The sequence below is a fragment of the Balaenoptera borealis genome, assembly GCF_965194805.1.
Source record: "Balaenoptera borealis genome assembly, chromosome: 10".
NCBI lineage: Eukaryota > Metazoa > Chordata > Mammalia > Artiodactyla > Balaenopteridae > Balaenoptera > Balaenoptera borealis.
The window spans coordinates 441,082-457,137 of NC_138874.1; the positions used below are offsets into that span (position 1 = coordinate 441,082).

Here is a 16,056-nt window from a genome sequence, read left to right on the forward strand (position 1 = left end):
CTGTATAATATTCTAACATTAGCTAGTCTGCTCTTCAAATAATCTTTAGCCATGGTTAAATAATTTCATTCCAACTGCTACTGTTGTCTCTGTCCACAGTATCTTAGTGAGTACGCCATCTCACCAGATTTTTAGTCATAGTGGTCTCTGTAATTCCAACATGACTGAAGCTGGTCAATTTACTTCAGTAATAGAGGTAAATACGCTTAAACCCTTAACGGACAGTTTTGTAAAAATAAAGACACTTATAACAATAATTTTTATCTTTAACCTTTCATTTAACTTCAAAAAATGCTATGAAAGGGGTAGTTTAGGGCAAATGCATAACCAATGATATAGAAATAAGCTCATGTTCTGCTAACAGAGACTCAGCAGTCATCTTTTTCCATATGATGACTACAACAGTAATATCGTATTTATTTAAGACATTTAAGTTACCCACTTATGCTATTATTATTGTAATGTACTATTTAAACATTTAAATCTATACTGAAAGAAGAGAATATAAAAATCTCTACCCTAAAAGGGTTAAAAAATCTAGTGCAAAAAGAAATAGCTAATATAGCAGCAGTGACAAAAAATGGACAAAAGCAAATTGTTTTTGAAATGAAGGCTAATAAAGGAATCTTGTTGGAAGTTCTGGCCTATGCAATGAAAACAAGACCCAATAGTTTAGGATGTGTTTTCTCTCTTAATGAAGCAAAAATGACCTCTTTCAGGACATTCACAACAAATTACATGTTTAAGATTTTTAACTTGTCCAATTTCCTTGAAAAATTCATTGCTCCTATTTTCCTTATTTCCCATGGTCTAATAGCAGTAAGTATCCTATTCTTAGACACAACTCATGAACATTTACATGATGGAGCTCATCAAAACTGGTAAATAAAGTTAAAATCTACCTTAACGTAATTGAAAGAAACAATTTTAGCCATCATTGAGATTTTACAACCATTTAAAAATATTTAAAGCACATATGAAGGAAGAAAAATATCACTAGTAAATTGTGACTGCACTCCAAGTTCCCAAGGATTTAAAAATTACTCAAGATCTTTTTCATTAATCCTGTCATAATCTTAACCAACACATACACGAAGGGTAGAAACAGGTTGCTTTTGTAACAATACATTTCAGAGATGATGCTGGCTTGGACTAAGGTAATGTAAGTAAAGGTGGTGAGAACTGGGTGGATGCTGGGTATATTTTGAAGGTAGAGTCAACAAGATTTACTGTAGTATTCAAGGCAGGGAACAAGAGAAAAAGAAGAATCAAGGATGATGCCAAGGTTTTTGGCTTGAACTACTGAAGGACTGAGTTGTCATTAATTGAGCTGGGGCAGGCTGCCACAGTCAGATCAAAAAGGAAATTCAGGAGTTCAGTTTTGGATATCTTAAGTTCAAGATGACTTCTAGATGTTTCCAAGTAGAGTTAAGTAAGCATTTAAAAATGTATATGATCATGAGTTCAGCAGAGGTCTGGGTTGCAGATATAAATTAGCAAGAGTCCTCATAGGCGTGTAGATAGACGAGAAAAAAGGTTTGAGAACTAAGCCCCTGGACACGTCAATGTTAGTAATTCAGGGCATGTGGAGGAGTGTGGCAAGGGAGACTGGGCAGGGAGTGGCCAATGAGTTATGAAGAAAACAAAAAAAGCAAGGTTTCTGGGAAACCAAGTGAAGAAAGTACTACAAGGAGAGAATGAGCAATTGTATCAAAAGCTGCTGATAAGTCAGATGAGGACCAGTTTGGCCATGTGGAGGCCACTGCTGACCTACGGAAGGGTAATTTTAGTGGAGTGGTTGGTGGCAAAGCCTAAATGGTAGGGGTTCGCGAGTGACCCAAAGGAGAGGAAGTGGAGAAAGTGTATATAGACTATCTTTTGAGGAGATTTTTGCTTTAAAGAGAGGGAGAGAAATGGGTAAATGAGATGAAAAGTATAGTAGGCTGAAAGAGGTTTTTTTTTTTTTTTTTTTTAAGATGGGAGCAACAATAGCATGTTTGCATGCTGACAAGAAAGATCTAGCAGAGAGGGAAAACAGACGAAGTTGGAAAGAAAGGGGAAAACTGCTGGAGTATGGTTTTTTAGGTATGTTAATTTAGACTCTAAAGATACCCATTAAATATAATGGAAGAGGATCAATTAAAGAAAGAAGACTGAGGTTTTACTAGTACTGCCAGATAATAAAATTATGGTAAAAGGAAAATTAAAATGTGTTTAAGATGTAAAAAGGGAAATGCAGATTTATGGAATTTAAAAGGAATTCTCCAAATTTATCTAATTCTATATGACAAAGTAGTGCTAATCAAATATCTGGAGTAAATACTTCATATTTAGAAGTGAAAAAGAAATCACAAAGTAAAAAATGAACAAGCTGAACTGTGAACTGCATTTAAACTATAAACTCTCTATATAAGTAAAAGTAAAATATCTAAAGAGAAGGACGGAGAGATTGAGAAACATACTTGCATCAGATAGGATTTAAGGCTAATTTCTTTATTATGTAAGGAGCTCAGACAAACAAGTAAATTATCAGCTAACCAAGAGATAAATGGGTAAAGTGCATAAAGATTATTTGCACAATATGTGATATAATTAGTAAATATTAGAACAAATATTAAGCCTTGCAAATAAGAAACAAAATGCAAAAAAAACAGTGAGATCTGTTATATTCATTAGGAAAGTATAAAAAAAATTAAAGCCTCCTAGTCTGGCTACACTGTCATAAAGACAGTACTCATACATTGTTGGTGGCAGTGAAAAATACTAATATCCTTCTGGACAGCAATTTGGAAATTGGTATCAATGGTCATAAAAATATTTATAGCCTTTGACTCAGAAATACTCCTCTTGGATATTTACCCTAAGGAAATACTAAAAAGTATATATAAATGATGTCCATTGCAGCACTAAAATTACATTGTAGCATTAACTATGATAATGATATTAGAAATGATCTAAAAGGAAAATTAAAAAATGGAAGAATGGCTATGAAAATTATGAATACTGGCCTAATCAAACAGAAGATATAAGATTTCAGAGCAACGTAGAAGATGCTTACCATATAACAACAGCAGTGTAAAAAATATTTTACTATGGGCTTCCCTGGTGGCACAGTGGTTGAGAATCTGCCTGCCGATGCAGGGGACACGGGTTCGAGCCCTGGTCTGGGAAGATCCCACATGCCGCGGAGCAACAAGGCCCGTGAGCCACAACTACTGAGCCTGCGCGTCTGGAGCCTGTGCTCCGCAACAAGAGAGGCCGCGACAGTGAGAGGCCCGCGCACCGCGATGAAGAGTGGCCCCCGCTCGCCGCAACTAGAGAAAGCCCTCGCACAGAAACGAAGACCCAACACAGCCAAAAATAAATTAATTAATTTTTTAAAAATTTTTTACTATACTCTTAATTACAAGTATGTCACCTACACAAAGAGACAGAAAGAAAAATGTAAACTGAAAATAGTTTAAACATTCAGTATGCTGGGACTATAGCGAAATACGTGCTTCCTTGTTCTAGTAACAACTACTAACAGTTACTGAATACTTACCATCTACCTGATGATGGAGAATGGACATTATTGTATGCGAGCACATTTAATCTTATGGGGTAGGCTACAGCCAATACTAAATGGCAGAGCTGATATTTGAATTCAGGCAATCAGTCTTTAGTCCTGATCTTCACCACGATCTATGTTGTATACACAAATTAAGAAAAGGTAGAAAAATGGGGTTTCCCTCCACCTCTAAGAATCATGTTTTAAAAGGTAAGGTTATGGGTATCACATATTGTATCACATATAATATCATTTGGTAGTCTCAGATTACTATCCCTTAATAATTGCTAACTAACCTTTCCATTTTGCCTGTAAAATTAAGGTAAGTTGATTTTAAACAGACTGGAAAAAAAATGAAAATCCTCTCATAGCATCACAGAATGCTACAGCTGTACAAAAGAGTTTGGAGGGTCTTCACTGGCAGTCCAGTGGTTAAGACTTGGCCTTCCAATGCAGGGATGCGGGTTCGATCGCAGCCAAAAAACCAAAACATAAAACATAAGCAATATTGTAACAAATTCAATAAAAACTTTAAAAATCGCCCACGTCAAAAAAATCTTTAAAAGATTTGAGATTACCAGATCCCTCTACCTCTACAGAGTAAGAAACGGAGGTCTACTGTCAGTGACAGGTTGACTCAAGGTCATTCAGCTGGTTAATACAACCAAAGCTAGTTCTAAGTTCCAGGTTCCCAATGATAACAATAATGAGAATCATAGTCCAGTGATACTTCTTGCTATACCATCTTACTCCTCTCCCTCGTTAAAAAAAAAATCTATGTACATATTACGTATTAAGTGCACAACAAATGCCAGGCACCACATTTGGTGTGTTTTAGTTAAACTAATTTAATCTTTACAACAGTTTTAAGGAGGTAAATACTATAACCATTTTAAGACAAGAACAATGAAGCTCAGGTTTAGTATGTTGCCCAGGACCATGCAACTATTAACTGGCATCCAGGTCTGATAACCAAGTCACTGCTCTTCCCAGAAATGGTCTGCCACAGGGCTTGGGGAGAAAGTGCTCATGCACACAGGGAGCTCTGGTTAAAGAGGGTCCTTATGTTCCTTGCACGTGCCACCAGACGTTCATGTTGAGAGAACTGTCTGATCTTTCTTCAGGCTCAGGACTAGCTGGCTGTTCCAGTAGATTAGAAAGAATGTAGTAAATCTATCTGCTGGTGTGAAGAAGGTTTCCAAGTTTGTGTAAACCCTGGGGGTTGATCCTTTGTGCTGTTATGTGTGATCAAGGGAGTAGAAAACATTCAGTGCTTAGAGAGTAGGGGCAAAATATAATGATGCTTATATTCCCTGACAAGTGCACTTTTTTAATATGCTAATTGTTCAAGGGCTCATGAAATACATTTCCAGACACTTAATAAATACATTCCCATGACCTTTTTTCCCTCATTATTTTGCTCCCTTTCCTTTGCCTCACACTTTCAATTCTGTAGGTTCTAGCATTGCGGGCTTTAATACTCTCTCTCCAGTTAGGGAACCCCTTAAGTGGTCTCCCCATCTTCAGAGTCTCTCCATTCACAACCATCTCACACAGGGAGAGAATCTTCTAAAGCAAGGCCATTGCTGCCTAATAATAGCTATCAATTCTTCATGAAATTCCTTGAAAACAGGCCCCAGCCTACCTTTCCAGCTTTCTCTCTCCTCAGTCTCTTTAGCCCTAGGTAACTAATCTGGGCTTTCCCTCCTCTGTTCTTTGGCTCACAGTGATCCCTTTATCTGGAATCCTCTCCTTTTTCATCTCTGGCTGTCGAATTTCGGTCTGTCCTTTAACGCCCATCTCAAATGTATCTCCCTTGCTTTCTCTGATTCTCCAACCAGATATATTCCCTTCCTTGTCTAAACTCTATTGCTCTGGGTGTAACTCTTAGAAGACTTGACCTGTACTGCAGGTATCAGTGTATTCCAACTGGCAGTTCCATTAAGATCAGTTATGTGTTAATAACCTTTGTGTTCTAGATAGCACCTAGAAAAGACACTCATACTCATAGTTAATGATCAAAAACAAAAATCTGATTTTGAGTAATGAAAACTAAAAGTGCTTCACAATTTTCTGTCAGTTAAAAAACTGGTTAAAGGAACCCAGAGAATTAAAAAAAAAAAAAAAAGTCTTAATGGGATACTTGATTTCTTTCCTAGGTGCTGACACAACAATTGATAGACAACTTCCAGGTCGGGAACCGTATGTCTGTGTGATGAAACTGTAGACTCAAAGAAGGCCCCAAAAGGCTAAAAAATAAAAAAATCTTAAGATATCTTTGCTATGCTTTCATTTCTTGAGTTTTAGTTTTGTACAGATGAACACGGGACACTCTGAAGCTTTAAAGCTAAAAACTATACCGAGGAAGAAAAAACTGATTAAGACAATCAAATGACACATTTTGAATACTACTGTAAATCAGGTTAAACGGGGCTACTAGGCGATTAATTCACTCTCCAAAAAAACCAAAAAAACCAAAAACCCAGAAAAATTAGTTCTTTTTCCCCATTGAGAAATAAATTAAAAATCTGGTAATGTTACTTTTCCCACATTATAAAGCTAATCAGAGAAGCCTACCACCTCATAAAAACATTTCATAAAGGTACAGAGATAATACTACTCCTACAGAGATCATGATTAATGAATCCACGGGCCCCTGGCTGTAACTACGTCATTGTTTACTTCGTGACTTTTGTTTTCGAGGAGGGGGTTAAGTCAGGGAGGATGGGAGGAAATTAAATTGTAGCCCAACAAATACCTTTACAGAGTAAACACAACAACTCAACTAATTTTTTTCTTACGGGCCTGTAGCACTTGTTGGTAAAAACACAATGAACCGATAATTTGAAAAAAGGCAACAGGCACCTGCAGCCTCTCAATCCCTTTGCAAATATTTCCACTAAGATAGCGCCAAATTCTGGGATCTGGACGAACAGGCGAGCGTCACCATTCAATAATGAGCTCCTTTCTCGATAAGCTGTAAACCTCGGGTCACCTGAGACCCTTCCCAGGGATCTGAGCTGGGAGCGGTCTCGATTTTTAGACAAATCTCTCCTCCTACCACACGTGATCAGCCGCCCTGGGAGACCCGCAACGCACGATACAAAGGCTCGGCGCTGCCACTGCATCCTCAGGAGGATCGCGGAGCCTCCCGCGCTCAGTTTCTGAGGAGCTTGCGCAGGGCGCCGCCGCCAGGCGCGCCGCTCCCGGGCCCGCAGGGCGGTGCCGCGCAGCGCGGGGAGCGGGAGCGGGGAGCGCGCGCCGCCTGCCCTGCGCGCCTGCCCACCCAGCGCCGGGGAGCAGGGCAGACGAGCTGCACGCAGCCCGGCCGCGCCGCAGCCGCCGGGCCCTCGGCCGACGCAGGGAGCCCCGCAGCGACGTGGACTAGGGTGAGGAGGCCGAGGGCTCCCAGACCCCGGGCAGGCCCGAGGCCGGGCCAGCCCACCCCGCCCAGGCCCCGGCCTTGCCTTCTCCTCCTGGCTCCGAGCCCCCCCCACCCTTCCCCCGGGCCTCGCGTTGGGGGTTCGGGGGCGCCGTGAGCGGCACTTACACCACGGCTCTGGAGATGATCCAGGACACCATCTTCCCGGGGGCTTGGACCCCACCTCGGGGGCGGGTGGGCGCCGAGCGTGGCGGACCAGGCCGCCAACGGCAGGCCGCGCGCTCGCCGGCTCCTCGCGCTCCCCGGGGCCGCGCTGGCGCCCTCGGGAGCTGGGCCCCGTGTCTGCGCGCGGCGGCCCGAGCTGCGCTGCGGTCGGTCCCCCGCCCGTCCCCGCCCGCCGGCGGAGCCGCCGCCGAGCCAGCCAGCCCCGCCCCTGCGCTCCGCTGATAGGCGGCGGCGGCGGCGGCGGCGCGTTGGCCGAGGCCAGGTCTGGGTTGCTGGGCTCCGGGGGCTGGGCTGGCGGTACCCCGGCCCGCGCCGGATGGCGTTGTGGCGCGGATATCTGGGCTCTCACTTCCCTCTTCCTGCTCTTTCTGTCCCTGGGCAGTCCACCTGGCGTGGGGGGGGGGCGTGGGGGGGGGAGGCGGAGGCTGAGGAAGGGGACGTGTGGCTAGGGGTTGTCAGTGCCTGTGTGAAAAGCAAAATAGTAGCAGGAACTCTGTGTCCGATAGAACCCTCTAGACTAGGCCCTAGATTCTGGAGAGGAGAGATTTTGAGATGTGTTTAGCCACATCCGGTGTTCTCACTGTTCACTGAGGCCCTGGACGTCCTCAAAGTACCGCATTTTAAGGCAAACGTCGGGAGGATCTTTGCACAGGCCTGTGTGTACCAGGAGTCTTCTGGTGACTGGTGCAGTGCAGGGAGGGGCAGAAGGAGGAAAGCGTTGGATTTCAAGTTTGCAGTAGTGGGTGTATAGATACCACTGTTCTGGGCCTCTTAAGGCAACTTTCCATCACAACATCTGCAAAGCCTGTTTTACAAACACACCTCTGACCTGCTAGATATTCAAAGTAAAAGTTGGGCCTAGGATTCCTGACCTGTCATGCTATTTACAGCTGTCTATTTTTGGGGAGGTTGGATTACTGCTTACACCTTACAGCTCTTTCAGTTATCATAATTTCAGGAGACAGAATTTAAACTCTAATTTTTTTTGGTGGCAGTGCCAAGTCGAGAAAGTGATCTTAAAGTTTAATTCTCATCTTTTTTTTTTTTTTCTGTTAAGACGATAATAAAAGATAATTCTAGTGTTCAGATGGTACGAAGAATAAAGGATGAAATGGGCACTTCAAGCCTTTAATTAAAAGTTGAAAGCCCCAGGAAATATAACAGCTTATTTTGTGACCATACTGTAATTTATTCTTTTTGTTCCTCAGTTTCCCCATAGTAAAAAGAGGCTGATAATACTACAGTTTACCTCTTGCCTTCCAGGGGTGACATAAAGCATGCTAAATACATGTTTAGAACGTTCTACTACTTGCTTGGGAGAAAATCAAAAGCAAATATAAGATTATCTTGAATTCTTTTAAGGTCCCAGATTCAATACATTTAATAATATTTTCATTATTTAAGGAATGAAATCAGAAACTGCTTTCTACTCTTGGGATAGGTTCTTTTTGCTTATTTACCCATATTTAGAAAGTATATTTTAATTTCAGGGATCTCACTAATGAAAATTTGCATTTGTTCGGAATCTTATTTTTGGCCATTATTCAACATTATTTGGGGATCACGTATGCCACATAAACACCAGTTTTCTGGAAAATTCTCTTGCCCAGTAAAACTCAAAGTTACTTGTATGGCATTCAGATTCCTCCATGAACAGGTCTTGAAATGTTTTTTACAGCCTTAATTTTTACTGCCCTCCCAGCCTCTAAAGTACCCTTTCCCTACCATTTTTCTCTGAACCAAGCTGTATTTTCATCCTCAGTGCCTATGCCTGTACTTCAATTTTTCTTGAGTGATTTGTGCCCCATTCTCTACCTGTCAGAGTCTTTTTCAGTGTGCTCTGCCATGAAGATGTCCTTGATTTTCATAGTTATTCATAATTTTCTCTAGGCCCTCATAATTTATTGTTTGAATATCTATTTAATACCTGTGTCATTCTGCTTTATATAATGGTTATGTTTTACCTATGCCTAATCTACTGATTAGTAAAATGTTTAAGGACAGGTATGGTATATTAGTTATTTGTGTTTTCCTAGTGTCTAGAATAGGGTAATTGCCCAGTAAAAGTTCGAATAATGTCTTTTAGTACAGTCACTCTCTTAAGTATGAAAACTTTATGAAATTTCAGCCTTGAACAGTGGAAGTCTCTTAAAGATGTCTTTCTTGCCTTCTTATTTTGGGGGGTCATCATTCTGAATATTATTTCACTGCATCGTAATACACTAATGCTTTCGGGGTTGTTGAGATATATAGGACTGCTAACTGCTCTCTGAAATGTCTGTAGGCTGCTGTGTGTTAAATTTCATCCTGTATGCTTGTTATATCTTCAACCTCCTCCACATTCATGTCACTTTTTGCTGCTCTCAATCTGCAACAGCCCCCTTCTTCACATCTCAATATGCCAAGTGTTGGAAACCACCTACCCTGTGCTACAGACAATTTGTGGAGTCAACCTTTTACAACTCAGAGCCTAGGTAGTGTTTATTCCCGTTTTGTACACTGGAAACAGGTTTAGAGAGCTCACTGCATGACCAAATAACGCATAGGTGATAGAACTGGAACTCTAATCCATGCTTCCCAAGTGCTCTTTACTTTATACTGTGATAGTTGAATTGTGTTTAAGGCAGTGGGTCCAGATGGGGGTTCCCTCTAGGGGGAAGTTGGGAGGCATTTTTAGGGGGTTGTTGGAGTGATTGGGGCTAACCACTAGCATTTGATGGGTGGGGGCCAGGGATGCTATATATATATATGCTCTTTGTAAATGCATGGGCTGTCCTGGACAAAGAATGTTCCCATGTCCTGCAAGGTTTAGGAATATCCTGCCTGACATTTGTATAATACGTGTAATTATATGAACCTGGAACCTCCATTTCACATATAAACCATGGTTTTAACTGAGACTGAATTTTCCAGTGTCTGTTTCCGTGCAACTGTTGTGCGAAAGAAACATTTGTTTTGTTCACAACTTAATCAAGAGTTGTTTACAGTTTTGGAAAATTGCATCACAAACTACTTTGCATTCATAGCTGTCATGGTTAGCTACTCTTGTATGTCTTCTAGTTCAGTTTTGTTTCAAGATTAATATATTGAAATACACATTATCTTATTTTAAATGATTTTCATTTCGCTTTTCCATTCATATTTTATTTAGGATACATGGGTTTGTTTGAAGTCTGTAGGGAGATTGTTTTAAATTTCATTTCAGGGTGATAAAGCAGAAGATGAAAAATATTTTATGAAAGGGGGACATCAAGCCTGATATGGTTGAGACCTCTTAGCCTAAACAAAGAGTAATTTCATCTGAGGAGAAGTCTCACATGGGAAGTACCCAGATTTTAGTAGTGGGTGTATAGTTGAGATTTAGTAGTAGGTGGCCATTAGGTAAGTGCTTCATGGTATAAGACAAGGCTCTGGAGACAGTGGGAAAAAAGGAAATACATTACCTGCTGCCTTTTAAAGTGTGGTCTCTTTTGGCGTACTTGAGATCATTTCTTGTTTACAAGATGGAAAATTGTTTCTTTAAATACTAAACTTATTGATTTTTAAAAAACATATATTACTAGCATTCATTTGAGTACTTCCTTCATTGTATTCTACAAAGAGTTTTCTTTGGGTATTGAGTTTAATCATGGTGGGATGCAGCATATTTAGGGCAAAGGACATCAGGAGACCTATTTTAATTGCCAGTAATGCGATGTGTGGCAGGCCGATCTGTTTCCTGTTAAATGGGGATGATAATGTTATGATGATCAAATGCAAGGGGTTTTAAAAACTAAGGGTAATTAGACTGTTAAAAAGAATTGGTTTCTCTTCTGCGTTTTCACTTAGAGTTCCTGGGAAATATGTGGAATATGTGTCTTCTACATGTTAAAGGAGTTTATTTATTAGGAAAAAAAAAGAGAGTGGGAAAGTATCTAGGAGGGCAGATAGTGAGAGAATTACAGGGTACAGAGATAGTATCTAATCTATATAATTAATGAGTATGCTATTGAAACTAAATACTAGGTCACCTTCACACTTCTGTTGGAGGAGTATTTCAAGTGCTTGAAAATATTTTTATTTACAGAAAGGCTAAAATGACTAAATGAGCCTACCTTTCATAGTTGTTTAGAAAATAGTGTGAGGGAGAGGATCTTAAAGAGAATGACTTAAAAGACAAAACCTGTTGTTTTTCCATCTGCTGCCAGATGAATGTTTTTTGTCTTAGCGAGTTTGCTTTATGGCATTATGGTTACAACAGAGGTCAAATTTGGCAGCTGACATTGAAATCAAATTATAAAGAAATAATATTGAAAATAAAGTAATTGGATTGCATTAGAATAGAAAGATTAGATTCTTTTTTTTTTAAAAAATCTTTGTTGGAGTATAATTGCTTTACAATGGTGTGTCAGTTTCTGCTGTATAACAAAGTGAATCAGCTATACATATACATATATCCCCATATCTCCTCCCTCTTGCGTCTCCCTCCCACCCTCCCTATCTCACCCCCTAGGTGGTCACAAAGCACCGAGCTGATCTCCCTGTGCTATGCGGCTGCTTCCCACTAGCTATCTATTTTACATTTGGTAGTATATGTAAGTCCATGCCACTCTCTCACTTTGTCCCAGCCTACCCTTCCCCCTCCCCGTGTCCTCAAGTCCATTCTCTACGCCTGGGTCTTTATTCCTGTCCTGCCCCTAGGTGAAAGATTAGATTGTGAATTAAGTATTTGATAGTTACTAGCTAACATTCCATGAAGAAGGCAAAATATGTCTGTGATGGCTGGATCTAGGGAACACATCTGAGGTTCTTATACATTTGAGATAGCAGCTTTGCTTACAATGATTAAGGATTTAGACATATTTGAGGCACTTTTACTATTCATTTAAATCATAGTTCCCGGTTTTGAAATCAAGGTAGATCTATGATTTTGGGTATTGTTCAGGTGCATATGGGGGTTGTTATGATGTCATTTACAGAGAGCTGAAATATTTGATAATTCTGTTATGTCTAGTAAGCAGAACTTTAAACAATTTTTGTTGATGTTTTTGAGTGGTAGTTGAAAGCACCCGGAATAAAATTCAAAAGGGTGAACAATGAAGTTAGTCTGTTAGTCTTCTTTTATCACCTGTCTCCAGCTATCCAGTTCCTTTAGAGGTGTATCTCTGTTGCCAGGTTTTGTTTTGTTTTGTTTTTTGGCCAAGAGTAAAGTCTAGAAAGAGACCCAATTGTATATAGGTATTTAGTCTAAGATAAAGTTAGACTATTACATCAGTTGGGACATGATGGATTTATTTAGTAAAGGATTTTATGACAGCCAGCTAGCCATTTAATAAAATCTGAAGAAAAAGTAGTTCTTGATGGATAAGAACTGTAAATGTAAAAATTAAAAGTACCATGAAAGTATAAAAAGAAAACATGTGAAGGTAATAAAATCATGATAATAATGGAAAGGCCTCTCAAAGCATGCCATAAAATCAGAAACCAAAAAGGCAAATTTCATAGACTTGATTGCATAAGAATTTAAAACCCCTATGCCTTCAAAAAACAATATAAATAAGATTTCAAGACAAATGACAAATTGGGGGAAAACATTCGTAAAACCCAACAAAGGTTAATATTCTTAATATACAAAGCACTCATAAAAAGAAGCATTAATTAAAAATGTGTCTCAAAACTCAGAATCTCTGGTTTCCAGTCTGGCACGTAAGAAGCAGCTTAGGAGTTGCCACTCTAACAACAAGTAGAAAGCTGAACAAACTAAAAAATCAACAATTCTTCTTAGATGCTTCAGAGAAGTAAGGTCATAGGTCATAGGATAAACTGCTGTCTCCCAAATTAGAGAAACAGGCAGATACGGAGAATCACAACTCACTGGAGTGGAAACCTCTGCAAGAACCAGTGCCAGGGTAGGAAAACCTAAACTGTAATTGAATCTGGAGGCTCAGTGTGGACAACTCTGAGAGTTAAAAACTGCAAGAGAATCCAGTCATAGGAGCTCTACCTGATCTTCACAATTAGTATTGAAGAAAAATTCCCCCTGCTGGAAGCAGGGGAACGAAAAAGAAACCATTTTGAAATACACCAGTGCATTCTGCTCTTCTTAGCAAAGTATGCCCTCGGGAGAAACTATTTCACCAGAGCCTAACCTAACTGGGGGAAGGGAAATACCCCACACCAGCCAGCTCTAGCCTTTGACCGGGGGAAGGGAAAAACCCAATTTGAGCCCCTCTAGCCATACATGTAGGGGAAGGGAAATACATAACTCCTGCCCCCTCCAGCCATCCTGTCCCATCTAAGGGAGGTGGGGACTGAGAAGCATTGGTGAAGTTTACAGTCCAGAGGTTTAGGGTCACTGGAAGACTGAGACCTAATCATAGGACTATAGAATGCTATAGAATGCTCCCCCCTTCCCCACCATACCACTACTTTACCACAGTGCCTTTTATCCAGTGCTTCATGTCTGCCTTTCAACAAAAAATTACAAGGCATCTACAGGGCACAAAATCCGTTTGAAGCGACTGAGCAGTCATCAGAACCAGAGTCAGATGTGGAAGGAATGTTGGAACTATCAGACCAGGAATTTAAAGAAGAACTATGATTATTATACTAAGGGTTTTAATGGGGAAACTAGACAACATGCAAGCATAGATGGACAGCGTAAGCAGAGAGGTAGAAATTCTAAGAGAGGATAAAAAAGGAATGTCCCTTCTCACCATTGCTTTTCAGCATCATACTGGAAGTCCAACTTAATGCAATAAGATAAGAAAAGGGAAAAAAATTGTACTGAATGGGAAGAAATAAAACTGTCTTTGTTTGCAGTGTTATTTCTACATGATTGTCTGTGTAAAACATCCAAAGTAATTGACAAAAAGATTCTTGGATTATAAGTGATTATAGCAAAGTTGCAGGATACAAGGTTAATATAAAAAAGTTAATTGCTTTCCTGTATGCTATCTGTGAACAAGTAGAATTTGAAATTGAAAGCACAATACCATTTACTTTAGTGTCCCCCCAAATGAAAAACTTAGGTATAAACCTAACAAAATTAAGATATATTTGAGGAAAATGATACAACTCTGATTAATTCCCTGGCGGTCCAGTGGTTAGGACTCTGCACTTCCACTGCTGGGGGCCTGGGTTCGATCCCTGGTCAGGGAACTAAGATCCTGCAAGCCACACAGGGTGGCAAAAAAACAAAAACAAAAACAAACCCCCAAAACTCTGAACGAAATCAAAGACTAAATAAGTGGAGAGATATTCCATGCTCATGGTTAGGAAGACTCAATACTGTCAAGATGTCAGTTCTTCCCAACTTGATCTGTAGGTTCAGTGCAATCCAAATCAAAATTCCAGCAGGTAATTTTGTAGATATTGACAAACTGATTCTAAAGTTTGTATGCTGAGGCAAAAGACTCAATAGTCAACTCAGTATTGAAGAAAAATAAGGTCAGAACTGACACTACCCGACTTCAAGACTTGCTATAAAGCTACATTAATCAAGACAGTATGGTATTGGCGAAAGAATAGACAAGTATATCAGTGGAATAGAATAGAGAGCCCAGAAATAAAAGCATATAAATATAGTCAACTGAACTTTGACACAAAGAAGCAAAGGGAATACGTTGGAGCAGAGATGTTCTTGTCAAAGAATAGTGCTGGTACAACTGGACATCCACATGCAAAGATGAATCTAGGCATAGACCTTATGGCCTTCCATAAAAATTAACTAAAAGTGTATCATAGACTTAAACGTAAAATGCAAAACTCTGAAACTTCTAGAAGATAACATAGGGGAAAACTTAAGTGGCCTTGAATATGGCAATGATTTTTTTTTAGGTACAACACCAAAGGCATTATCCATGAAATAAATAATTGATAAGCTGGACTTCATTAAAATTAAAAGCTTTGCAGATGAATAGGCAGAGGACAGAGGATTTTTAGGGCAGTGAAACTATTCTGTATGTTGTTACAGTGGTATAAATATGTCATTATACTTTTGTCCACATCTATACAATATACAATAGAGAGAATTCTAATGTAATCTGTGGACTTCGGGTGATAATGATACGTCAATGTAGGTTCATCAGTTCTAACAAATGTAACGCTCTGGTGGGGATGTTAATAGTGGGAAGGTTGTATGTGTGTGGGAACAGAAGGTATATGGGAACTCTGTCGTTTCCCCTCAATTTTTGTGAACTGAAAACTGCTCTAGAAAATGAAGCTTATTAATGAAAAAAAAATCTTGGTAGAAAAAAATGCACAAATATAAACACATAATTTATAAAAGTGGTGCAAATGGCCAGGACAAACTGTAATCCTAACTGATTTACGAATACACATGGTCCAAGTTCAGAACTGGGTCTTGTTCAAGAAGCATAGTTCAACCCCAAAAGTTATTAAAAAGGAGTTCCATTGATGGTTCTTAAAAGAATAGATTCCAGTTTCTATTCCAGACCAACTAAATCAGAATCTCTGGGTATGGCCTAGGGATCTTTTTAAACAAGCTCAACATAATTAGATATAAAATTAACTATATGGTTAAATAATTAGAGCCATTCTTTCGTGCTCTCAAGTTTGTGAACTTCTGCTCTGATCAGGCTCCAATCCCATCCACCCTAACCCTGGAAGGACTTGAGTGGAATACTTATCAATCCTTAATTCTTTGTATTTCAGTTCTCCTTACCTCTCCTTACCTTATCTTGAAATTCCTTTATATAATTTACCACCCTCCTTTTTAAAAAAAAATTATTTTATTCCTGGTTCTAAGAAATCATGTACCCCTTGCTAAAAATCACTCGAAGAAGCTCTTCATCTTTCTTTCACAACTCCTTCCAGATACTCTGTGGTCTTTCTTCCTTCCCTCCTTCCCTAACACCTTCCCTTCTTTACTGCATCCTATTTTTGAGACTTATCCTGT

General features: G+C 39.7%; 2 protein-coding genes and 1 long non-coding RNA gene across 5 annotated transcripts in view; 1 reads left to right on the forward strand and 2 right to left on the reverse strand.

Moving 5' to 3' along the window:
- The window catches only part of LOC309635828, a 33,653-nt gene extending 26,967 nt beyond the window's left edge, over positions 1 to 6,686 (reverse strand). The window contains exon 1 of the long non-coding RNA XR_014249050.1: positions 3,545 to 6,686. This is a non-coding gene — a long non-coding RNA (uncharacterized lncRNA). The remainder of the gene's footprint in view (positions 1 to 3,544) is intronic.
- Positions 1 to 7,340, reverse strand: part of REEP3 (receptor accessory protein 3) — a 96,396-nt gene extending 89,056 nt beyond the window's left edge. The window contains exon 1 of one of the 3 annotated variants that reach the window (XM_082407522.1): positions 7,101 to 7,336. In XM_082407522.1, the coding sequence (XP_082263648.1) occupies positions 7,101 to 7,132 (32 nt within the window). In that variant the 5' untranslated portion in view covers positions 7,133 to 7,336. Of the gene's footprint in view, positions 1 to 7,100 lie in introns of all 3 variants that reach the window. The other 2 variants (XM_082407523.1, XM_082407524.1) reach the window with 2 other exon arrangements.
- The window catches only part of JMJD1C (jumonji domain containing 1C), a 313,147-nt gene continuing 303,901 nt past the window's right edge, over positions 6,811 to 16,056 (forward strand). Inside the window, exon 1 of the mRNA XM_082407410.1 lies at positions 6,811 to 6,939. The gene's annotated coding sequence lies outside the window, so the exon portion shown is untranslated. The remainder of the gene's footprint in view (positions 6,940 to 16,056) is intronic.